At 43.8% G+C, this 25,474-nt stretch overlaps 2 protein-coding genes across 2 annotated transcripts in view; both read right to left on the bottom strand.

Moving 5' to 3' along the window:
* Positions 1–7,042: 7,042 nt before the first annotated feature.
* LOC126092549 (odorant receptor 2a-like) lies at positions 7,043–24,913 on the bottom strand. Its single transcript, XM_049908207.1, has 4 exons — positions 24,820–24,913; positions 21,124–21,237; positions 13,242–13,397; positions 7,043–7,166 (listed from the first exon to the last, which is right to left on the bottom strand). Exons 1-4 carry the CDS (start codon positions 24,886–24,888, stop codon positions 7,110–7,112), a joined length of 396 nt encoding a protein of 131 aa, XP_049764164.1. The 5' UTR covers positions 24,889–24,913; the 3' UTR covers positions 7,043–7,109.
* Positions 24,912–25,474, bottom strand: part of LOC126092859 (uncharacterized) — a 31,665-nt gene continuing 31,102 nt past the window's right edge. The window contains exon 4 of the mRNA XM_049908589.1: positions 24,912–24,919. Within this exon, the coding sequence (XP_049764546.1) occupies positions 24,912–24,919 (8 nt within the window). The remainder of the gene's footprint in view (positions 24,920–25,474) is intronic.

Genomic DNA, 25,474 nt, shown 5'->3' with positions numbered 1-25,474 from the left:
CGCCAGACCTCCTGCAACCCAACATATACATACATTAAAGGGGTTTAAACAACATTTAAAAAAACTAAAACTATGTAATCAACCAAGTCACAAGCCCAGAGCCGGCCGCGGTGGTCTAGCGGTTCTAGGCGCGCAGTCCGGAACCGCGCGACTGCTACGGTCGCAGGTTCGAATCCTGCCTCGGGCATGGATGTGTGTGATGTCCTTAGGTTAGTTAGGTTTAAGTAGTTCTAAGTTCTAGGGGACTGATGACGACAGAAGTTAAGTCCCATAGTGCTCAGAGCCATTTGAACCATTTTTGAACAAGCCCAGAGTACAACTGCTAGTGGCTGTAAAACAATGGGTAATAACAGTATTTTCAACTGTAGGCTGATTGAGCACTCAACGGCACTCTGTCGAAAGGCTGTTCTTCTTGCTTGCCGTTAAACAAATCGCCATGCACGCTAAAAACAGGAACATCAACGGCACTCTGTCGAATAATAGTAATCTTGCCAACAGTATTTAACAATCACAGAGCAACGACGTATTTGATTGTAACAGTAATGTCAACCGTACGCTCCCTCTTGATTCTTGCCGTTAAACAACTACCATTCAACGGTGCACGTTAACAACAATAATAGGAATATCAACGGCGCTCTGTCGAAAGGTAATAATGTTACCATCAGAAGCCTGGAACTCGATAATACAAACGGCAGTACATCAGTACTGGCAACTGACCCTTAACATAGACAAATGTAATGTATTGCGAATACATAGAAAGAAGGATCCTTTACTGTATGATTATATGATAGCGGAACAAACACTGGTAGCAGTTACTTCTGTAAAATATCTGGGAGCATGCGTGCGGAACAATTTTAAGTGGAATGATCATACAAAATTAATTGTTGGTAAGGCGGGTACCAGGTTGAGATTCATTGGGAGAGTCCTTAGAAAATGTAGTCCATCAACAAAGGAAGTGGCTTACAAAACACTCGTTCGACCTATACTTGAGTATTGCTCATCAGTGTGGGATCCGTACCAGATAGAGAAGATCCAAAGAAGAGCGGCGCGTTTCGTCACAGGGTTATTTGGTAACCGTGATAGCGTTACGGAGATGTTTAACAAACTCAAGTGGCAGACACTGCAAGAGAGGCGCTCTGCATCGCGGTGTAGCTTGTTCGCCAGGTTTCGAGAGGATGCGTTTCTGGATGAGCTATCGAATATATTGCTTCCCCCTACTTATACCTCCCGAGGAGATCACGAATGTAAAATTAGAGAGATTAGAGCGCGCACGGAGGCTTTCAGACAGTCGTTCTTCCCGCGAACCATACGCGACTGGAACAGGAAAGGGAGGTAATGACAGTGGCACGTAAAGTGCCCTCCGCCACACACCGTTGGGTGGCTTGCGGAGTATAAATGTAGATGTAGATGTAGATCATACCTCCAGGCACCTCACCTCACCGCGCTTCTGGATGAGTCGCAACACAAACCGCGGCGAGGCGTGGCTTCGCACCCCAAGATAGCTCACCCTACGATACAATCCCGATCGCGAAATGGGGCCGTCCACGTGGGCCACCTACCACCAAATGCCCGTACGCTAGTACGTCCTCTCTCTCCGAAAGCCGCCAGCGATTGTACGATCATGTGACCCCCTCTGGCGATCGGCTCAGGGTGCAGAGACGAAGATGTATTGTGGCTGCACATAAAAGAAATTCGGGAGGTAGGCTGTGTTCTCGGTCGTATTAAGGCTAGATGTCGAAATAAAGTCAAGGGGTCCGCATGTAAGTACTCGAACGCAGCTGCGTACGGTGCTCTCGTAAAGAAAATGTGTTCGTACGTGACACGATACGGTAATGGTCTCCTAGTTACCAAATTTAATTTTGTAGTCTTCTTAACAACTTTCTTGCTAAAAGTTTCTACAACGTCCAATAGAACGGTAATTCATCAGCGACGACGATTTTCGTTTACCTCGCAATACTTTTAAAATTTCGCGATAAAATATATATCACAAGCATCTATAAATTTTGAGAATGTTTCCATATTTTTTAAATCGAAATATGTCAGTGGTTCTGCTTTTCCACATCTTGAAGTAAAAAATTATTTTTCTTCAGAATTTCTTGGAACGTTAGTTTATGTCTATATACAGGGTGAGTCACCTAACATTACCGCTGGATATATTTCGTAAACCACATCAAATACTGACGAATCGATTCCACAGACCGAACGTGAGGAGAGGGGCTAGTGTAATTGGTTAATACAAACCGTACAAAAATGCACGGAAGTATGTTTTTTAACACAAACCTACGTTTTTTTAAATGGAACCCCGTTAGTTTTGTTAGCACATCTGAACATATAAACAAATACGTGGTCAGTGCCGTTTGTTGCATTGTAAAATGTTAATTACATCCGGAGATATTGTAACCTAAAGTTGATGCCTGAGTACCACTCCTCCGCTGTTCGATCGTGTGCATCGGAGAGCACCGAATTACGTAGGGATCCAAGGGGAACGGTGATGGACCTTAGGTACAGAAGAGACTGGGACAGCACATTACGTCCACATGCTAACACCTTTTTATTGGTCTTTTTCACTGACGCACATGTACATTACTATGAGGGATGAGATACACGTACACACGTGGTTTCCGTTTTCAGTTACGGAGAGGAATAGAGTGTGTGCCGACATGTCAGGCCAATAGATGTTCAATGTGGTGGCCATCATTTGCTGCACACAATTGCAATCTCTGGCGTAATGAATGTCGTACACGCCGCAGTACATCTGGTGTAATGTCGCCGCAGGCTGCCACAATACGTTGTTTCATATCCTCTGGGGTTGTAGGCACATCACGGTACACATTCTCCTTTAACGTACCCCACAGAAAGAAGTCCAGAGGTGTAAGATCAGGAGAACGGGCTGGCCCTACAGATGCTGCTCGCCGACCGTGGCCCGTGTTTGTTACAACACGCAACTGAACGTCGGAGGCTTTAAGCGTCAACTTTAGGTTACAATATCTCCGGATGTAATTAACATTTTACAATGCAACAAACGGCACTGATTACGTATTTGTTTATAAGTTCAGATGTGCTAACAAAACTAACGAGGTTCCATTAAAAAAAACGTAGGTTTGTGTTAAAAAACATACTTCCGTACATTTTTGTACGGTTTGTATTAAACAATTACACTAGCCCCTCTCCTCACGTTCGGTCTGTGGAATCGGTTCGTCAGTATTTGATGTAGTTTACGAAATATATCCAGCGGTAACGTTAGGTGACTCACCCTGTATATTGCGTAGCAGTACGTCAGAATTTTCATTTCGAAAGTACTCCATCATATTCTAGGCTAAAAATAGAGACACTAAAATAGAGTTGTTAAACTTTTTTCGAAGTTTTTACTAAAATTTGAAATCATCACTAACTAGCAGTGCTGTAAGTCAGAGTGATGACACTGATGTGCCTATTTTCGAGATAGTCGCTGTACTGCCGTCGTATCCATAAAGGGCGTACCACTGAGGCTGTGACGTCAGTAGGCGCAGCCGCTGCGTCCCTACTGCGTAGGCCTCCATCTGACTAACGAACATGGCTCTCAAGTTCGAGTATTGTGCAGGTCATGTACCGTGAGATGGGGAAAAACCGCCACCACTGTGGGCAACATGTTGCCGTAGCGATGGGACAACGTACTGGCTTTAACGTGAATTTAATTTTATGAAATATGTTACAAGTCCAGTTCTTGCCTAATGTGCTGCAATACCAGATTTTATGAGAATAAGTAACGTTAGATATCACAATAAAACATAACAGAAGCAACACATTACATATTGTATGCGTGGTGTCTGATCTTTAGGACATGTGTGAAAGAACAGACACAATTTTGATCCCACAGCTGTTATGAATCAAGACCAAAGAAATTAAAGACATTAGCTGACAGTCGGGGTGAATTTCTAATCAATGGATGTGCAGAGTTGAAAATTTGTGCCAGACTGGAAGTCTGCTGCTTTCTAGCCAGATGTGCTGACTGCTGCACCAGCTTTTCTTCTCTTTCGCTCTCTCTCTCTCTCTCTCTCTCTCTCTCTCTCTCTCTCTCTGTCTCTCCCTCTCTCTCTCTCTCTCTCTCTCTCTCTCTCCCTCCCTCCCTCCCTCCCTCTCTCTCTTTCCTCTCACTTCCTTTTTTTGCGCTATCCGGACACAGTTGTCATCAGAACTGCATAGGCTAACCCTAACTGCATAGACCTAACCCCTCTCGTCAGACACAAATTCTCAATTTATCAAATGGTTCAAATGGCTCTGAGCAGTACGCGACTTAACTTCTGAGGTCATCAGTCGCCTAGAACTTAGAACTAATTAAACCTAACTAACCTAAGGACATCACAGACATCCATGTCCGAGGCAGGATTCGAACCTGCGACCGTAGCAGCAGCGTGGTTCCGGGATGGAACGCGTAGAACCGCACGGCCACTTCGGCCGGCTCTCAATTTATCCCTACACAACTAACATAGTGACCCTTGCACCATTATGCTCATTATTCGCGGAAATTCGCCTTTTCTGTAAGAGTTAGAGCGTGATTGGTCAGCCTCCCAATAATTGTGTCTGTTCTTCTGGCCATGTCCAAAAGAACTGACGCCACATACGCCAAGTGTTCGAAAATTCCCGTTGTTTCTTCTAGGACTTGTAGAGAAGAGTGCGTAAATAACATTTTGAATACGAACACATATCTGAAACGTACCGTTTTACTTCTGCGATGGTTTTAATTCAGATGTGTAACGTCTCCACATCTTCTGAGGGGAAGAGTTCAAGTCTCAGAGTTGTTTGTCCTAGATCGGAACATGCTTTGTAGGTACAATGTCTGTAACAACGTTGGCGGTCGCCACATCGAACCACTGCTGTAATGCATTAGTACTGTTCTTTACCTACAGAATCCTGGGTTCTCTTTGTTTTTTGCAATCATGTAAACACGCAGTGTGTAAGTGTTAATACAAACAAACGTACTTAAGTGATAAATGGATGTTTCGTTATTGTTTCCTTTAGAAAAAAAATGGCTCTGAGCACTATGGAACTCAACATCTTAGGTCATAAGTCCCCTAGAACTTAGAACTACTTAAACCTAACTAACCTAAGGACATCACACACACCCATGCCCGAGGCAGGATTCGAACCTGCAACCGTAGCAGTCCCGCGGTTCCGGACTGCAGCGCCTGAACCGCTAGACCACCGCGGCCGGCTGTTTCCTTTAGAATTGTTACCTAATAATCCAATCCGTCAAGCAGAAGTGGATGAGGTAGACATCTAAATTGAAACCGTCGTAGAACGGAAACGGTACGTTTCCGCACACGGGTTCAAGAAATGGTTCAAATGGCTCTGAGCACTATGGGACTCAACTGCTGTGGTCATAAGGCCCCTAGAACTTAGAACTACTTAAACCTAACTAACTTAAGGACATCACACACATCCATGCCCGAGGCAGGATTCGAACCTGCGACCGTAGCGGTCGTGCGGTTCCAGACTGTAGCGCATTTAACCGCTCGGCCACTCCGGCCGGCTCACACGGGTCCCTATTCAAAATATTATGTAGTGAATACCCTCTGTAAGTCCTAGAAGTCTGTAACGGGAATTTCCGAATACCCTGTATATAATGAAAGTGAGGACGACCGGTTGATCACTTCCGTGCGAAAGCACAGTACGTTCGAATTCTTGCGGGAATCGGCGAAATGCCCCGAGTAATGAGGATATTGGGGAAGGGGCACCATATGAGTAGTGTGTAGCATAAATTGAGAATTCGGGGCTGACGGGAGGTGCGCTGGGGTAGTCCTTACGGTGACGATGACCACTGTGTCCGGACGGTGCAGTGGTCAGTGCATCTGACTGTTAAACACGAGAGCCGAGTTCGAACCCCGGTCCATCACAAATTTTCAACTATCCTCATTGATTTAAACCAATCACCACTGGCTCAAGTAAAAAATTGTGCAGTGATGCGGACACCAGCCCGCTAACGCTTCTGGGTAGGACCTCCCTTTCGCCTACAGTCTGGTAGAGGAAAGGCGTGTCTTAAGTGCGCCACGAGGGTTGTTGCGTACAGCCGAGGCTCAGTAAAATTTCTAAGGAAACGCAGTAGCACAGATGGATGTGTATCTAGGATGAGATGTGCAGGCTGTCTGATATTTGTTTTATTAATTCTAAAATGTTTTTGTAAGAACGTTGTAAAAAATTTATTTAAACTAAATGTCTGCGATTGTATACCGTGTTCCATGGTACGTATCGTAAGCGTAACTTGTAAGTTCCTCCAGTTGATTATATATGTTCACGGAAGTTGATTCACTGGTCTGGTGTAGACATGAAGAGCTTGCTTATCACCTTAGTAGGTACTGAAGCCTAGTTGCGACCTTATTATACGACAGTCAATTTATTTTTGTCATAGTCCAGATATACCACACTTAACTTGCAGCAGTACTTTAGTTCAGTCGTATTGTAACAAACTAGTGCGAAGGTAGTGAACGAACTGTTACAGCGAAAGCCAATACATAACCAACCACCAAAATTCACGTATTCCTACACGTTGCATGACTCGCAGAAGAGACTGCCCCTTAGTGAGCCGGGATGGAAGAAGATGCTAAGCCAGTGAGTGACACACCGACACATGCCTGACAATGTGAACATGAATTTCGTTAAAAATTATTGGTAACACTGCGTTGTGTTTATTTTAGGTGCCGTCTCTGTCGTTCTGTAGAAAGTATTCAAACAGATTGTTATGTTTCGCAGCGAAAAACAAGGGTAATATGGACTGAATGAAAATATTCTTTGTTGTCAAGCCTACCGTGTCAGTATGTATATTATTACACACTATACAGCATTATTTTATATTGAGCTTAAAGTAATAAACAAAACACAAGCATTTGCCTTCTGAACTAGAGAGAGCAAATTATAGCTACTGTATCGTTTTAGTAATATTACCAATTAGTTTAAATTTGTGTACGCTTCACAATCACTGGTGGTAAGTGTTAAGTGCAAGTAAGATGAATGTTCTGTTGTCCTGATCCAGCTCATTCAGAAATGGCGATCCTTGTGACACAGCTGCGTCCATCTTCAGGCCGTCGTCGTCACCCGCAGAGCGAGAAGCAGCCGTGGTGTCAGAGCATTGCTGTCTAGTTGGTGTGGACCTGGTACACCAAGTTGAACAGCTGGTACGTTCCCTTCAGCAGCTGTAGAGAGATAAGAGAACACACCGTTGTTGATTATAACTTAAGAGAAAGATGAACATTTGTGACAAGCCAGAAAAGCTGATACTCCTCGCGCCTGACAAACCGACTCGAAGCTTCAACTTCAGTAGTAGCTCCTTCCATGACATAGTTCCATACGTTACAATTACTGGTACTGTAGGAAACCTGCGGAAAACGAAATTTTAGGAAAAGGTCACATGTTTCGGTGTAATATCTAAGAGAGTGTACCCAAATCCGGTTCCTGCATATTGTTTACTGAGTCCTCCCGACTGCGTGTCCCAAGTAGCTAACGCTAGCCTGACTGCTGGTGCTCGACTCGGAGATAGTCTATTAAAAACCTGTTGGTGGGCAACTGTTAGTTGGAACATTTCTTGGGTATTGTTTATCTGCTTGGGACCCTTGTCAAGGGGAATTTTAACGAAAAAGACGGACGAAATTCTAAGAAGAGCTGCGCTGATGTTCATGGTTTGTTCAGTCAACTTGAGAGTGCAGCGGAAATCTTCAAAAAAAGTGCAAATCCAAGAAACACGTTTCAAAATAAGTGCACACATTTACTAGGGCTGCCAAAATACGCTTCACATAATGAGTACTAAACTAAAATTGGAGGTGACGTCGCTTATCTTACCAGTCCACGTAATTTTCAACACTACTTCTCATAAGCTTCGATTCTCTTTCATTAAGGTCTGCGTGTGATACTCCTTGCTTCGCTGCATGTATTATTTAGCTCTGCTATGGTCGCAGGTTCGAGTCCTGCCTCGGGCATGGATGTGTGTGATGTCCTTATATTAGTTAGGTGTAAGTAGTTCTAAGTCTAGAGGACTGGTGACCTTAGATGTTAAGTCCCATAGTGCTTAGAGCCATTTGAACCATTTTTATTATTTAGCTACTAAAATAGCAAAATTCTTGAACTTCGTCTAGTTCTTGATCACCAGTTTTGATGTTAAGTTCATCATTAACCTCACTTCTACCACTCTTTGTTACTCTGGTTTCTTTCGGTTTTCCTCTACGCATTCTCACTACTCATTAGATTTTGACCCAATTCACCAGATCCTGTAATTCGTCCTCACTTTAACTTAGGATAGCAATCTCATAGGAAATCTTAGCACTGACATCCTTTCACTGTGAATTACAGTCCCTCTCTTGAACCTTTCTTTATTTACGTTATGCCTTCTTCGATGCATAGATTTAACATTTGGAGCTAAAGACAACATCTTTACCTTACACCTTTCTTGTTACGGGTATTCTTTTTCTTTTCTTCCATTTTTATGTGATTGAAAATCAATTTTTCTGTCAATAATCCATCCATATTACGGCCAACGCTAGCCTTCTCTCTAATTTCCTACAGGTATTTTATACTACAGGTCTTTTCCTGTGGTTAACTCCTTCTTTTCTCATAATTTCGATCATCTTGCGCCATTTCATATTGTCGAACACTTTTTCTAGGCTGCCGAATCCTATAAACGTATCTTCCTCCCTTTATCAACCGCAGCATCCTAACTGGGGCTCTGGTGGCTTTATATTCCCAAAAGCCAAAATAATCGTCATCTAACAGATCATCAGTGTACATATTATCCTTGTCAGCAACTTGGGTCCATCTGCCGTTCAGCTGATTGTGAAAAAGTTCTCGCATTTGTGTGCCAATGGCTATCTCCATTACTGTGTGGATGTTATTTTTCCAGAACACTTAAGGTATGTCTGCAGTCTCGTGCATTCAATACACCACCTCGGTCGCCACTTAATCCAGTGAGCTTAGAAATTCCAGCTTATTGGGTCTTCGAAAGCTCTGTTAAACTGTAATACTGGATTCCCTATGTCATACACATCGATTACATTTCTATTTCTATCACATCATAAGACAAGTCATCCTCATGACAGAGGCCTTCAATGTAATCTTTACAGCCTTCCATCTCACTCTTGTATTCTTACCAATGCAATTTTGATTGCTCTCTTAATGTCGATGAGCTTCGTTTTTTCACTAAAGGTTGCCTGGACATTTCTGCATTTCGAATTTGTCTATCCGTCGACCATTTCTTTTTCGAAATCTTCTCTCTTTTCCTGCAGGTATTTGACGTTTACTTGGCTCCACTTCTTATTCCTTTTATTTCAAAATGTCTTTTTATTCCCATACTCCCGGAATTCCCTTAAAATAGTAGTACTTCTATCTTTCGTCGATCATTTGACCCAAGGTTTCTTGATTGTATCAATGTCTTTGTATCCATCTTAGGTGATTGACCTTTTTAGAGATGTCCATTTCTCTTCAGCTGAACTACATACTTGGTATTCATTATCGCAGTAACTACATTCTTAGTGAACTCGGCAAATGTGTCATCATTCCTCAGTACTTCAGTATTCCACTTCCTTCCACACTGATCTTTCCGGACGATTCTCTTGGACTTAGGTCTACCCTTCATCACTACTAAATTGTTAGCACTATCTAAATTTGTCACTGAGTACTACTTACAGTCCAATATCTGATTTCGTAATCTCTGTGTTACTATGCTCGTCTGGCCAGAAATCGTTACCAGAAGCTGCGACATCATCGCGGATAAAAACTGTGTTCCGTGAAGTGTAGAATATCTTTTTGTTCTAGTCTTCCATCGAAAATACTTTTTTGTCCTTGGAGTACCGATTTCGGTCAGTGGTGACCATCTTCAGATTTGTATGCAATGTATCTTAATATAATAAAACCATGATGGCATAACGAAGAAATACAGTCGGCCGGGGTGCCCGAGATGTTCGTGGCGCTACAGTCTGGAAACGCGCGACCGCTACGGTCGCAGTTTCGAATCCTGCCTCGGGCATGGATGTGTGTGATGTCCTTAGGTTGGGTAAGTTTAAGTAGTTGTAAGTTCTAGGGGACCGATGACCTCAGAAGTTAAGTCCCATAGTGCTCAGAGCCATTTGAACCTTTTGAAGAAATACAGTACCCAGGCATCTTTGAGTACGATTAACAATATGGAACGTGATACTCCACAGTGCCAGCAGAAGCATCTTGTTGGGTAGACGTATTGTTAGCCACATTCGACAATGCCTAGATGGATGCATTTCTTGATGATGCCACTCTGGCCTTATTTTATTAAGACATGCTGTGAACAATTATAGAGATGGTCACTATTGACCGAAATAGATTGTGACAGTTGTGGAGGACATCTTTCTTTTTGCGACCATATACCGCAGTAAAAGAAACGAATTCTAGAATCCTGTTCTTCTTTCCATTGCACTTCACTGACACTCCCCCCCTCCCCCAGTTATCATATCAAGACTGAGTTTCTGCATTGAACTCTGAAGATTTTCTAGCTTCCGTGCCACGTTCAAACATCTGAAATTACGCACTCTGAATCGTCGGATATTCAGTCTTATTCTGACAGTTATCTGCCCCTGGTAGCCCCGTTATCTGAGTGGCGGACTAATTCGTATTCTTTTGCCAGTGGAGAGATCTTCAAGACATTATTTCAGTTAGTGGCCATACGCCTTATGGATATACCTTATGCATGTAAAGGTTTCCTTTGCCTTGTGCAGCATCGCTCCGTTAATCATTGCAGATTCTTCCGCCTTTTGAGGACATCTTCCCACATCAAAAGAAAAAGATTGCCCTGAAACTCAGTCCAACCCTCTGCCCATTTTGACAAAACTTGCCATTTTAGTTGAGGTTTCTTTTTGGAATTTAAGCAGAGGTTTCACTCGAACTGGGGAGCCACGCTATTTTTATGACTAGTCAAAGAGGCTATCCCTAGACCACGCTGAAATGTGTAAACTAAATATTTGAGGACTTTGGTTTTAAGAGATGAACAGACTGGTACTGAAGACAAAGTCATGGCGGCTCATTTCAGACAAGTCAGAAAACTTGTGGGCAAAAAATCTATCACTTGACAGGACCGTGTAAGGCAATGAAAAACCATGTCCACTCTCTTTCGAGGTGGGTAATGGGCTTAGAGGCTCCACGAAGGTAGTAAACTGACACCTACGGTCAAACTTTTATGGACTATGAATATTCTTTGTGAATTTGTAATGTAGGCGGAAAAAGTAGAGTGATGGTCTCTACGAGGATGGAAGATGAGACAGGAGTCGATAGGGGGGAAACAAGGGATCCATTGTTAAAACCAGAATTTAGAAGAGCTTTGGAAGACCTAAATTCAAATACGGCAGAAGGGATGGATAACATTCCGTTGGAATTTCTAAAATCATTGTGGGAAGCAGCAACAAACGATGATTCACGTTAGTATGTAAAATGAATGATTTTGGCGAATCCAATCTTTCTTCCTGAGAAATATCATCCACACAATTTACACGTTTGCAAGAGCCGATAACTGCGAGAATTATCGCAAAATCAGATTAACAAGTCATGCATCCAATCTGCTGACAGTAATAATATAAAGAAGAATGGAAAATAAAAGTGAGTATCTGGTAGATGACTATCAGTCTGGTTTTAGGAAAGGTAGAGGCAGCAGGGAAGCATTGCGTTGATAATGGAAGCAAGACTGAAGAAAAGTCAAGACACGTTCATAGGATCTGTCGACGAGGAAAAAGCGTTCGACAAGATGTTCGACATCATGAGGAAAATAGTGTAAGCTATAGGGAAAGATGGATAATATACAATATGTGCAAGAACCAAGAGGGAACATTAACTATAGAAGACCAAGATGTAAGTGCACGGATTTAAAAAGGGTGTGAGAGAGGAATGTAGTCTTTCGCCCATACTGTTCAATCCATACATCGAAGAAGCAATGACGGAAATAAAAAGGTTCAAGAGCGGGATTAAAATTCAAGATTCGCTGATGACATTGCTGCGCTCAGTGAAAGTGAAGAAGAGTTATAGGATGTGCTGAATGGAATGAACAGTCTAATGAGTACCAAATATGGATAGAGAGTAAATCGAAGAAGGAAGAAAGTTATTAGAAGTAGCGGGAATGAGAGCAGCGAGACACTTGATAGCAGAATTCGGGGTTATGAAAATGATGCAGTTAAAGAATTCTGATACGAACGGAGTTAGGAGGACGTAAAAATCAGATCAGCACTGGCAAAAAGGACATTCCTGGCCAAGAGAAGTCCACTGGTATCAAAGATATATTTAATTTGAGGAAGAAATTTCCGAGAATGTACGTTTCTAGCACAGAGTTGTATGGGAGCATAGCATGGACTTTGGAAAATCGGAACAGAAAAGAATCGAAGCAATTGAGATTTGGTGCTACAGAAGAATGTTGAAAATTAGGTGGACTGTTAAGTTAAGGAGTGAGCAGCTTTCTGCAGAACAGGCGAGGAAAGGAATATATGGAAAACACCGACAAGAAGAAGGGACAGGATGAGAGGACATACGTTATGACATCAGAGAAAATGTTCCAAGGTGCTAGAGGTAGCTGTATAGGGTAAAAACTGTAAAGGAAGACAAAGAGTGGGATACATCAAGCAAATAATTCAGGACATAGGGATATCACTCCACGAATGATCCTACACGATATAGAAGAGTAAAAGAGGATAAATGTAAAGTGAGTATATGAGATCTTAGTGTTTTGGAAATAACCAGCACTTCAGCGAATGGCAGAGTTCCAAAGTCACTGATTAAATCTGTCGCGATCTATGCAGAGAATGGTCTCTGTATGTCCGTCTTTTTAGAGATGGTTGCGGGACTCGGCTGTTCGGTACAGGATGTCATGTTAAACACCTTTCAGCCGTCTAATTTCCAAACTGTTATTTTTTTTTTTTTTTTTGGCTACCAGTTTCGGCGATTTACTGCGCATTTTCAGGCCCCTGACTGACTTGTAGGAAAATTCCAACCTCGGTTCCGGTCAAAGTAGGGGCCAGCATTCAAATACTGGTATCTGTAGATTTATGCCTATTACAGCGATCACGTCAACCATCATCTGCCGACTCAGTAATCTACAGATACCACTATTTGAATGCTGGACCATATTTTGAAAGGAACTGAGGTAGTTACCTTCCTACACGTCGGTCAGGTGGCCTGAAGACGGCGTGGAAATTAGACCACTGAAAGAAGTTCGATTTGACATCCTATACAGTGAACAGTTTGCTACTATGTGTTAGTGAAACATAGTGACTGACCTCCTGGAAGGTGGCCCTGGAGAGCTCGATGAGCTTGCCCACTCTGATGCAGAGGGGTTGCTCGGCGCGCGTCATCAACACCCGGAGGGACCTCTTGAAACGCTGGTCGGCGTCTGCCCAGCCGCAACTGTAAGCGGAGTCGGCGAGACGGTTGCTCTGGAACATGGCAGACACACCGCTATACGCTGTGGAGCCAGCAGCCAGGTGGGGTACTTTGCTTCTGAACGACAAATAATATTAACCGAGGAGTCTACAGTTCACAATCCAACATCACACACAAACAGTAACAAGAAATACATCACTTCATCCCACAAACGTCTTCCGGAAAGAGGGTGACGGTAGGTAATGTGACATAAAAAGTATGTCCATAAGTAAGCTTACCGATATTCGGTCTTCTCGCGCACCTGTGTCGGAAGAAACTGGAATACACCCTGAGGAAGGCTTCTTGCAATATTCGCCGAAACGTCGGAATTTTATAGTTGACAATGCGGTTCCAAACGCAGAAGAATTTTTGTTGACTGTGACAACGACAACGGAAGCCTACGTTTACAGGAAACAGAAAAGTTGTAGTATTTTGTTGTTGTTGTGGTCTTCAGTCCTGAGACTGGTTTGATGCAGCTGTCCATGCTACTCTATCCTGTACAAGCTTCTTCATCTCCCAGTAACTACTGCAACCTACATCCTTCTGAATCTGCTTAGTGTATTCATCTCTTGGTCTCCCTCTACGATTTTTACCCTCCACGCTGCCCTCAAATACTAAATTGGTGATCCCTTGATGACTCAGAACACGTCCTACCATCCGATCCCTTCTTCTAATCAAGTTGTGCCACAAATTTCTCTTCTCCCCAATCCTATTCAATACATCCTCATTAGTTATGTGATCTACCCATCTAATCTTCAGCATAATTGAGCGTTTGGCGTCACTGGCCGGGAGGCTCCTTGCGAGGCAGGTCCGGCCGCCTTGGTGCAGGTCTTTTACATTCGATGCCACACTGGGCCACCTGCGCGCCGGATGGGGATGTGTGTGTGTGTGTGTGTGTATTGACTAAAGCGGCGAGTGAAAATTTGTACCAAGGGCGGGAAGCAAACACGGGTCCCTTGCTTACGAGGCAGGTGCATTAGCGACTAAGCTACCATGGCATAGCCTTTCACACAACTGCACGGATTACGCTGGCACGCCTCCCTCCTCGATCCAAATTCTCACTGGCGACCCAGTCTATTTTAAATTCCTCATTACGCAGGAACAGAACTGCCAATCGGTATTAGCCGAGCGATCTCAGGCGCTGCAGTCATGGACTGCGCGGCTGGTCCCAGCGGAGGTTCGAGTCCTCCCTCGGGCATGGGTGTGTGTGTTTGTCCTTAGGAAAAAAATGGCTCTAAGCACTATGGTACTTAACAGCTGAGGTCATCAGTCCCCTAAACTTAGAACTACTTAAACCTAACGACCCTAAGGACATCACACATATCCATGCCCGAGGCAGGATTCGAACATGCGACCGTAGCAGTCGCGCGGTGCCAGACTGAAGCGCCTAGAACCGCTCGGCTACCACGGCCGGCCTGTCCTTAGGATAATTTAGGTTAAGCAGTGTGTAAGTTTAGGGACTGATGACCTTAGCAGTTAAGTCCCATAAGATTCCACAGGAACAGAACTTTCGAGGCTCTCCATGTTCTGGACTGGTACCTCAAAAAATGGTTCAAATGGCTCTGAGCACTATGGGGCTTAACCTTCTAAGGTCATCAGTCCCCTAGAACTTAGAACTACTTAAACCTAACTAACCTAGGGACGTCACACACATCCATGCTGGAGGCAGGATTCGAACCTGCGACCGTAGTGGTCGCGCGGTTCCAGACTGAAGCGCCTAGAACCGCTCGGCCACACAGGCCGGCGACTGGTACCGCAGCATCGAACGTAAATGAGGGATCCAGCCTGAAACTCATTTGGAGGTACTTATACATATGAAATGATACGATTTCAGATATTTACTGGCTTCATGCAGATATAATTTTACGTATGTGCACTGAAGCGGCGAGTGAAAATTAGATATAAGACAAAAATACGGAATCACCACAAATACATTACCATGTCTAATACGGTGCTGACGTTCAAAACAGCTTGCATTCGTCTCGGAATGGAAAAATGCATCCTGAATAGTATCAACGATCTCTCATACCATTATTTCCGCAAAATAGTGGTAAATTCAGGTAACAACGATGGAGGTGTATAGCGCTCACGCACCCTTCTCCCCGAAGTGTACTACAAAGTGTCAATAACATTGAGATATGGTTATTGTGGTGGCCAGGGGAGATGCAACAGTTTATCCCCGTGCTCACAAAAGCAGTTCTGGACAATGCGAGATGGGTGAAGAAGGGCCTAGTCGTCTTGGAACACAGCATCGTTCGGGACAAACACTGTACTATGGGATGAACCTGATCAGAAGAAAATGGTCACATAATTTCTGGCAGTAATACAGGGTGAGCACAAAGTCTTGCCTTTGTTATAAAATTTTTTAAGAGAATAACCGTTTGACACAATAAGTTACATTTGATGCCGTTACATAGTTTAGTGTTACTCGTTGTTGTGACTAATAGATGGCGCTAGTGGTCCACAACACCGACGCTCTCTGTTAGGTCACATTAGTTGCTGGCGGAATGCCGTCGAAGCAGGAGAAAGCGCAATGTGTGCTTTGGTTTCACGAAACGAAATCGCCCATCAGTGTTCAGCGTAAATTTCGGGCTTCTTATGGACGCAGCCCTCCTGACGTTAAATCAATACATCCATGGTATGCAAAGTTTAACGAAATGAGCAGCGTTGAAAATCGTCCTCGAAGTGGCAGGCCTCGTGTGTGTGATGCAACTGTTGATCGTGTTCGGCAATCGTTTCAACGGAGTCCGTCTAAATCAACTCGTCAAGCATCACGTGAACTTCAGATACCGCAAACAAGTGTGGTGAAGATTCGTCATGAAAGGCTTAGGTTGAATGCTTACAAAGTGCAAATCGTGCAGGCCTTGCAACCGAATGATTTGCTGGCACGTGCTGAATTTGAAACTGAGAAACTCAACAGGATTTATTGCGCTAACGATTACTTAAATCGCATATGCTTTACCGATGAATGAACCTTTCATGTCAGTGGAATGGTAAATAGGCATAATGTCCGTATATGGGGTTAAGAGTCTCCACATGCTACTGTACAGTTACGGCAAGACAGCGGAAAAGTGAATGTTCGGTGCGGCCTCATGCATAACAAGGTTTTTGGACCATTTTTCTTCGCGGAAAAATCCGCTAACATTTTTTAAGACGTTTTGCAACAGTTCATTGCACCACATTTAGAAGAATATCAACCATGGATACTTTTCCAGCAAGATGGAGCACCCCCCCCCCCCCCGCCCCACTGGGATCGGTGGATTGGGATTGGAAGGAACGGTCCAACACCGTGCCCATCCCGCTCTCCAGCCTTTACGCACCTTGACTTTTTTTTCTGGAACTATGTCAAGGACACAGTCTTCGTCACACCAGTAGCTGACGTCGACGAATTGAAGGCTAGGATACAAGCTGATGTGGGTACTATGACCTACTGTGAGCTACCAAGGGAGCACACGTTGAGGTTTACTAACGTAAGTGGTCTTAAAAAAAAACTTGTAACACTAACCTACGTAACGGCATCAAATGTAAATTACACTCCTGGAAATTGAAATAAGAACACCGTGAATTCATTGTCCCAGGAAGGGGAAACTTTATTGACACATTCCTGGGGTCAGATACATCACATGATCACACTGACAGAACCACAGGCACATAGACACAGGCAACAGAGCATGCACAATGTCGGCACTAGTACAGTGTATATCCACCTTTCGCAGCAATGCACGCTGCTATTCTCCCATGGAGACGATCGTACAGATGCTGGATGTAGTCCTGTGGAACGGCTTGCCATGCCATTTCCACCTGGCGCCTCAGTTGGACCAGCGTTCGTGCTGGACGTGCAGACCGCGTGAGACGACGCTTCATCCAGTCCCAAACATGCTCAATGGGGGACAGATCCGGAGATCTTGCTGGCCAGGGTAGTTGACTTACACCTTCTAGAGCACGTTGGGTGGCACGGGATACATGCGGACGTGCATTGTCCTGTTGGAACAGCAAGTTCCCTTGCCGGTCTAGGAATGGTAGAACGATGGGTTCGATGACGGTTTGGATGTACCGTGCACTATTCAGTGTCTCCTCGACGATCACCAGTGGTGTACGGCCAGTGTAGGAAATCGCTCCCCACACCATGATGCCGGGTGTTGGCCCTGTGTGCCTCGGTCGTATGCAGTCCTGATTGTGGCGCTCACCTGCACGGCACCAAACACGCATACGACCATCATTGGCACCAAGGCAGAAGCGACTCTCATCGCTGAAGACGACACGTCTCCATTCGTCCCTCCATTCACGCCTGTCGCGACACCACTGGAGGCGGGCTGCACGATGTTGGGGCGTGAGCGGAAGACGGCCTAACGGTGTGCGGGACCGTAGCCCAGCTTCATGGAGACGGTTGCGAATGGTCCTCGCCGATACCCCAGGAGCAACAGTGTCCCTAATTTGCTGGGAAGTGGCGGTGCGGTCCCTTACGGCACTGCGTAGGATCCTACGGTCTTGGCGTGCATCCGTGCGTCTCTGCGGTCCGGTCCCAGGTTGACGGGCACGTGCACCTTCCGCCGACCACTGGCGACAACATCGATGTACTGTGGAGACCTCACGCCCCACGTGTTGAGCAATTCGGCGGTACGTCCACCCGGCCTCCCGCATGCCCACTATACGCCCTCGCTCAAAGTCCGTCAACTGCACATACGGTTCACGTCCACGCTGTCGCGGCATGCTACCAGTGTTAAAGACTGCGATGGAGCTCCGTATGCCACGGCAAACTGGCTGACACTGACGGCGGCGGTGCACAAATGCTGCGCAGCTAGCGCCTTTCGACGCCCAACACCGCGGTTCCTGGTGTGTCCGCTGTGCCGTGCGTGTGATCATTGCTTGTACAGCCCTCTCGCAGTGTCCGGAGCAAGTATGGTGGGTCTGACACACCGGTGTCAATGTGTTCTTTTTTCCATTTCCAGGAGTGTATTATGTCAAACGGTTATTCTGTAATAAATTGTTATAATCAGGGCAAGACTTTGTGATCACTCTGTATGTCATTGTAGGGTAGCTATAGGGCTATGGAATATCACTATATGGCTGTCCAACACATTACCGAACCCTCCGCCAGGTTTCATTCTTGGGATGTAAACTTGGACAGAAGCTGGATACAGCGTGCAGCAAGATTCATCCGACCGTATGACCGTCTTGCATTGCTGCATAGTCCAGGTTCTATGACTTCGTTACCACGTTTTCCTGTCATGGGCTTTTGCATTTATGATAAGTGGATTTGGGATTCCAGCTCCCCAGCTTATGGTACTCAGCTGGCCTTGTTTTAATGCTGACACGTTTCGCGAGTTCTGCAGTGATATTTTCAGTCGCCGTCTTCTTCTTTTACTTGACAATCCTCTTCATGAGGATCTTTCAACACATACTTTCTTCCGCGTTTTGACGTAGTGGATGATTATTTTCCGCTTTTCCTGTACGCAATACAAATCTTCGATACGGTGTCTCGTGGAACACCAGATACTTTAGCTACCATGGGTATGGATGCCCTCATCACAGGAGCACCAACAATTTACTCAGGCTCCAAATTACTTGGCTCCGACATATTGCACTTACAGCTACACGGAACACTATTGTCATCACGGCTGACACCTACAACGTATTGACAACATTCACAGCGCAACCTGCAGGCGTGGCTAGTATCTCCATTTATTTTCAAGCATTGATTTCTCTTGATGTTTCCATATTTTTATCCAACCCCGGCATCTGTCATTGTAAAATTTCCTCATTGTTCTAATTCCATATACATTATGATAATTATGGGTTGACATAAGCTGCACAGAGTGCGGTGGTGCGCTCTCTGTGGAGAAGATGAGTGCCTACACCTTCGTAATAATAGGTATGTGGAATGGAAATAACTCTGTTAAAATCAAAACACTTTTTATTTCTGTTAACAGCACAACGTACAGCAATAAGCAGCAGTTGTGTAGTTCATTTTAGAGTGTTTGAGGGGCAATGAATCAATACAGAAGCGTGGTTTATTTTTAAGGCTTTTGAGGGATCCACTTGTACTTGGAGCCAGATTTTGTGATATAATTCATGAAAAATGACGTGAAACGATTGTCATATGTAGGAGAGATTGTATTTTTGACACCACTGAACAAAAGATGTTGTCTGAGTGGCAGAGTCGATTGTAAACAGGGGCGCGCAGAGCGCAGGAACAGTTGGCGTTGCAAGGACATAAGACTTAAAGCTAGTGGCTAGCTGTGAGAATTTAGTGTTGGTCTATGGACGCAGCATAACACAGTTTTTGCCGGCCGAAGTGGCCGTGCGGTTAAAGGCGCTGCAGTCTGCAACCGCAAGACCGCTACGGTCGCAGGTTCGAATCCTGCCTCGGGCATGGATGTTTGTGGTGTCCTTAGGTTAGTTAGGTTTAACTAGTTCTAAGTTCTAGGGGACTATTGACCTCAGCAGTTGAGTCCCATAGTGCTCAGAGCCATTTTTTAACACAGATTTTAAAAAGTGAAGTGATGAATGACACTGTAACTCAAAGGTAAAGCAACAAGGACAAATTTGTAAGGTAATGATGCAGCAGCTCAATGTGGCTTTCGCTAATTTTTAGTGCTGACTCTTGAAAGTAGGAACCAAGTGTTTCCCCATCAGATTTAATGTATAGGTTGATTAGGTATTTTGTGTGTTTTGTAATCCTGATACATAGGAGTTAAATTTTTGAATCTGTTTTGTCAAATGATGTCATACTTTTTGTTGTGTACCAATCCAAGTGTTTTTAATTACGACAGTAAGTGAGAATTGTAGAACAGTTGACAAGTTCACTGATTTTGAAGTTAATGTAAAATGTTTCAAATCAGATTTTGTGAACATGAAACTTTATTTTGAGTACAACTTTCAGACTGAAGCATTTGGTCTTAGGATATCCCCTTATCAGTACCTCATCCTCTTCCATGTCATGTTTGTTTGAGCCCAATGAATGTTTTGTTTAAAGAAATCATTTTTCAATCAGAGTCTGAAAAATATTAATGTGCCAGAATTAGAAAAGTGACAATGTTTGAAACAGCTTCAATGCGGGCAACACTGCACGGCGCTGAGTCCATATCCAGTATTTTCACTGATCATTTGCAAGGTTATTCATTTATCAACCACCATCAACTGATATTCTTTGTATGGAGATATTTTACGGCCAGCATTGCACTTCGCTGTGCCAAGATTGAATATTTTCTATGGCTAATGTGGAGAGAACAGAATACCAAGATTACACCCGTTGCTACTCTAGAGCTAAGGAAAATTTATTTCATTGTTTATTTGCATAGGGAATTTTATCAGTTTCTTGCACAGGGCCATAGAACTCGGTGCTCATGAGACGGATTAAATTTCAGAGGGACTGATTTCATTACAAAAACTGCGTATTAGTTTTGCAGATTAAGTCATTTGCTCAACAAAAAATCACACAGTATATTTGCATAACGCAAACCTTACGCATTTTAAATTCATTAGCAAACAAACAAACAAAAACACAAATCTTTTTTATAGAACGCTACAGGCTATTATTCATGTTTTATTTAAATCTAAAGTATTTGTTCTGATGTACTCTTGATGCTGCATTACTTAACGGTTAGTTAGCTCTGATTAAACTTGAATAGGTTGTTAATTGATATTGGAAGACGTGTGTCAAGACGCATCCCATATAACTTCTTACTTCTTTTTGAATGCAAAAAGCGACGCTGGAAATAGTTACTCACAAGAGCTCACCTGGTCAATAATCGCCTGTCCAGTGAGGCAATACAAACCACTCTGACACATGAAGACTGGAGCAGCGAGGAACATTTTGATTTTAGTAGACATACTGGCGTCCGTCTCCAGCATCTGTAAGACACGTGTTTACTCTTAGACTATATCTCAAACACATAGAAACTAAACACGTAGCAAATGTAGCAAAAGTTTTAGCACCGATGAAACCCAACAGTGATATTTCCTATGTAGCAATGACATTTGAAAGTTTGCTTCTTCGATGTGCAGGTTGAATAGTAAAGACAAACTGCATCCCTGCCTTGCGCCCTTTATAACACGTGACGTTTGGTCTTAATTACGTTATTTAAGGAAACATGAAGTGTTCGGCCACATGTCAAACGTAACCACGACCTGGAACAAATGATGATGCCCAAGCAGGTGTTTGAGGTGCTGTCGCGGCTAACCCGCACATCAGTAGCAGACAAATTGCGCGATAGTCGGGAATCTCAAAAACGTCGGTGTTGAGAATGGTACATCAACATCTATTGCACCCGTACCATATTTCTATGCACCAGGAATTGCATGGCGACGACTTTGAACGTCGTGTACAGTTCTGCCACTGGGTACAAGATAAATTACGGGACGATGACAGATTTTTTGTACGCGTTCTATTTAGCGACGAAGCGTTATTCATCAACAGCGGTAACGTAAATCGGCATAATATGCACTATTGGGCAACGGAAAATCCACGATGGCTGCGACAAGTGGAAAATCAGCGATCTTGACGGGTTAAAGTATGGTGCGGCATTATGAGAGGAAGGATAATTGGCCCCCATTTTATCAATGGCAACCTAAATGGTGCAGTGTATGCTGATTTCCTACGTAATGTTCTACCGATGTTACTACAAGATGTTTCACTGCATGACAGAATAGCGATGTACTTCCAACATGGTAGATGTCCGGCACATAGCTCGCGTGCGGTTGAAGCGGTATTGAATAGCATATTTCCTGACAGGTGGATTGGTCGTCGAAGCACCATACCATCGCCCGCACGTTCACCGGATCTGACGTCCCCGGTTTTCTTTCTGTGGAGAAGGTTGAAGAATACTGGTTACCGGGATCCACCGACAACGCCTGACGACATGCGTCAGCGCGTTGTCAATGAATGTGCGAACATTACGGAAGGCGAACTACTCGCTGTTGAGAGGAATGTCGTTACACGTATTGCCAAATGTACTGAGGTTGACAGACATCATTTTGAGTATTTATTGCATTAATGTGGTATTTACAGGTAATCACACTGTAACAGCATGCGTTCTCAGAAATGATAAGTTCAAAAAGGTACATTTATCACATTGGAACAACCCAAATAAAATGTGCAAACGTACCTACGTTCTGTATTTTAATTTAAAAAACCTACCTGTTACCAACTGTTCGTCTAAAATTATGAGCCATGTGTTTGTGACTATTACAGCGCCATCTATCACAAAGCGAAAAAACTGGTCCAACTAAAACATTCATACTTCTTTACGTACTACACGAATATGTAATGAAAATGGGAGTTCCTCTTTAAAAAAAAACGTAATTGATATCCATTTGACCTATGGCAGCGTCATCTAACTGGCCACCAATAGCGCCATCTGGTTTCCACCTTCAAACCATACAAGTTTCATTTTTGTAGTTTTTTCGTTTGACGCCTATTTTGTGACATACTTGCCCCAGTCACGATCAATAGACCATCCTGTATATGCAACTTGACTAAGAAGAAAATATAAACATTAAAGACCTTCAGACCAAACTCTGGCAGCCTCAAACGCACTGATCATAGCTTTTGCTAAGGCTAGACTGCAACAAGTGGCTTACGGTACACTGAAACGTACGTTCTCTGATCACTGACTCCAACACTGAGACTCCACCCTTCCTGGTCATCGTTTCCTCCCTGAGGCCCCAGGACGCAGTCGGACGAATGACTTTCAGATACTCCACGAGACAACCCTTCTTAAGGTATCATGCATGTTTCCACATACTGTATTCTATCGCGCCGTCTCATTTCCTGTCGTGGTGCTATGAGGAGTGTCTCAGTTAAGGAAACTGCTTCCCGATTTCAGTCATGTACGATTGCTGTCCAGTGAGTAAGTTCCCATTGATCGCCAAATGGAAACCACAGTGCAAATCAGAAATCTTTTATTTGTAACAGTTAGCTACACCTTCCAGCTATTTCTCTACGTAGTCGCCGTTCTGACTTAGACATCTGTCGTTGCGTTGTACCAACTTTCCAATACCTTCATCATTGAAGACAGCCGCTTTTCCGCCAATTCTCTACGCAGGCCTACAGCTCGTTGTCTGTGCCAAAATGCTGTCTTCATAGCCAGCGGTTCATGTGAGCAGAGATGAAACTCAGAGGGAGACAATTACGGGCTGTATTGTGGGTAGTCAAACATTTCCAATTGAAAACGATGCAGGACCATCTTCATTACCCCTGCAGAAAGCGGTTGAGAATAGTCTTGAACAAAAAACCACACGACAGTTAAGTAATGTTGGCTGCATAGCTTGAGGCGAAATTTCTCACCAGGCCCTCGTACTTGGCGGGAAACACTATTTGCTAGACATCTTTACGCGCTCACTGTGAGCTCAGAAATGAGAAGTGCGATGTGTTGCTATCTAGGGTCATACTAGAGACACTGCCCAATACATCTGTGCAAAGCTTTTTCGGATTTTCATAGTTTTTTCCATTTCGTGACCGATCGGAACTTACTTTCTGGACACCCCTCGTACGTGTTTTCTAGTAGGTAAACAGAGGACGAGTCTCTGACGCTGTTTGTTTGCTCCTATTTTTCTCTGGGTTCTCGTTGAACGTCAAGGAGGTGTGATTCCAACGAGACAGTATAGGTTCTCCAGAGGAGCTGGCCATAGAAAGCCTGTAATGTACATGTCCTCTGATTTAGTGTGGTTCGTATTTGCCTGTAGAGCAACACGAAACTACCACGGAAATCTTTATAGTTTCTGATTGCGTTCCCGATTTGTTCCGGGAAATTTGTGCGCAACACTATTTTTGGCAGCCAGTTTCAGCTTGATGTGTTTAAAAGGCTAGATTCGGTCCATCAGAGATCATAACTCTTCTTAAGTTGCTCGAAATTGAAATTTTTTTTTTGCCTCCCTTTTCCTCAGTTGAAAAGCCCATGGTTGTATTTTTAGTAGCTTTGGTTGGAAATCGTTCCTTTCACGGCAGGCAGACAGGGTTCCTGGAGCAGTCGTCACTTTTCTAGCTAGAGAAGAATCGGCTTTGTAGTCGGTGATAGTAGTTAGGGAGAGAGGCGTCGACTAGCCGAGCACTAATTGCCGTACTGAGGATCATGGATACAAAACTGAGACGCTATGTACTGCTGAATTTTTTGCGAACTAAATTTGACAGGTACACAAGTGCGATCCAAAAAACGGCTCTGAGCACTATGGGACTTAAAACATCTGAGGTCATCAGTCGCCTAGAACTTAGAACTACTTAAACCTAACTCACGTAAGGACATCACACACATCCATGGCCGAGGAAGGACTCGAACCTGCGACCGTAGCGGTCGCGCGGGTCCAGACTGAAGCGCCTAGACCCGCTCAGCCGGACCGGCCGGTTGAAGTGTAAGCCAAATACTAAAGTCATAAGCGACAAGCAATAGAAGATTATAGGCAATTAACACAATACAAGCGCTCAGATATCATACTTACAACTACTAGTGAGAAGACGTGCGAACATAAGTTGAGAATGTTTATAGAAAGAACGGCAAATATTCCCATGCTTACTGCCTTTTCTAACTCGCTCACACACCTGTAAAGAAAAATGAAGAAATGGTTATCGCACTGCATGAATGCCAATCAAAGCTCAAAACAATGGGCAACTCCCACATCATCAAGAACGAAAGTGTCTGTCTAAATTTGCCATCTTCCTTGTAGATTCCCCCCTCCCTTTCATGTGTGACAACTCTTTTGAAATATTAACTTTGTTTATATGTACTTATCTTAAAAGAAAAATCATTGTCAACTGTATGTAAACAGAAAATTACTACAGCGAAAACAAAAATCATACATGTAACATATAACAATATAATATTCGCAACATGGAAATAAATTGAAAGTCCTTTTAAATATTCACAATTAAAGGCTTCAGCAACGTTCAGCTCATTCTTGATAATTATAGCGTATTTTAGATTTGTGGGAAGTTGTCAGCAATTGCTATTCGGCCTATTTCCCGAATAAAGTGCGTTGATGGTGTTAATGAGATTGTTATAGAGCACAGGGCCTATAACAAATCCCCATATATCTGGTTTTTAACTGAGGATAGGCGGTATTAACCCCTTTACAAAAGTGTAAGAAAGAACTCTTT

The sequence above is a fragment of the Schistocerca cancellata genome, chromosome 7 (assembly GCF_023864275.1).
Source record: "Schistocerca cancellata isolate TAMUIC-IGC-003103 chromosome 7, iqSchCanc2.1, whole genome shotgun sequence".
NCBI classification, from domain to species: domain Eukaryota; kingdom Metazoa; phylum Arthropoda; class Insecta; order Orthoptera; family Acrididae; genus Schistocerca; species Schistocerca cancellata.
The sequence above is the reverse complement of the archived record's forward strand: the minus strand, read 5'-3'. Positions and strand labels throughout refer to the sequence as shown.

Excerpts from the sequence above, each read along its gene's own strand:
- LOC126092549 (XM_049908207.1), bottom strand. The coding sequence starts at position 24,888 with ATGGGAATATTTGCCGTTCTTTCTATAAACATTCTCAACTTATGTTCG. Across the intron at positions 21,238-24,819 it reads ACGTCTTCTCACTAGTAGTT|ATGCTGGAGACGGACGCCAG; the intron begins GTAAGTATGATA and ends CGTGTCTTACAG. Across the intron at positions 13,398-21,123 it reads GACAGGCGATTATTGACCAG|AGCAACCGTCTCGCCGACTC; the intron begins GTGAGCTCTTGT and ends GCCATGTTCCAG.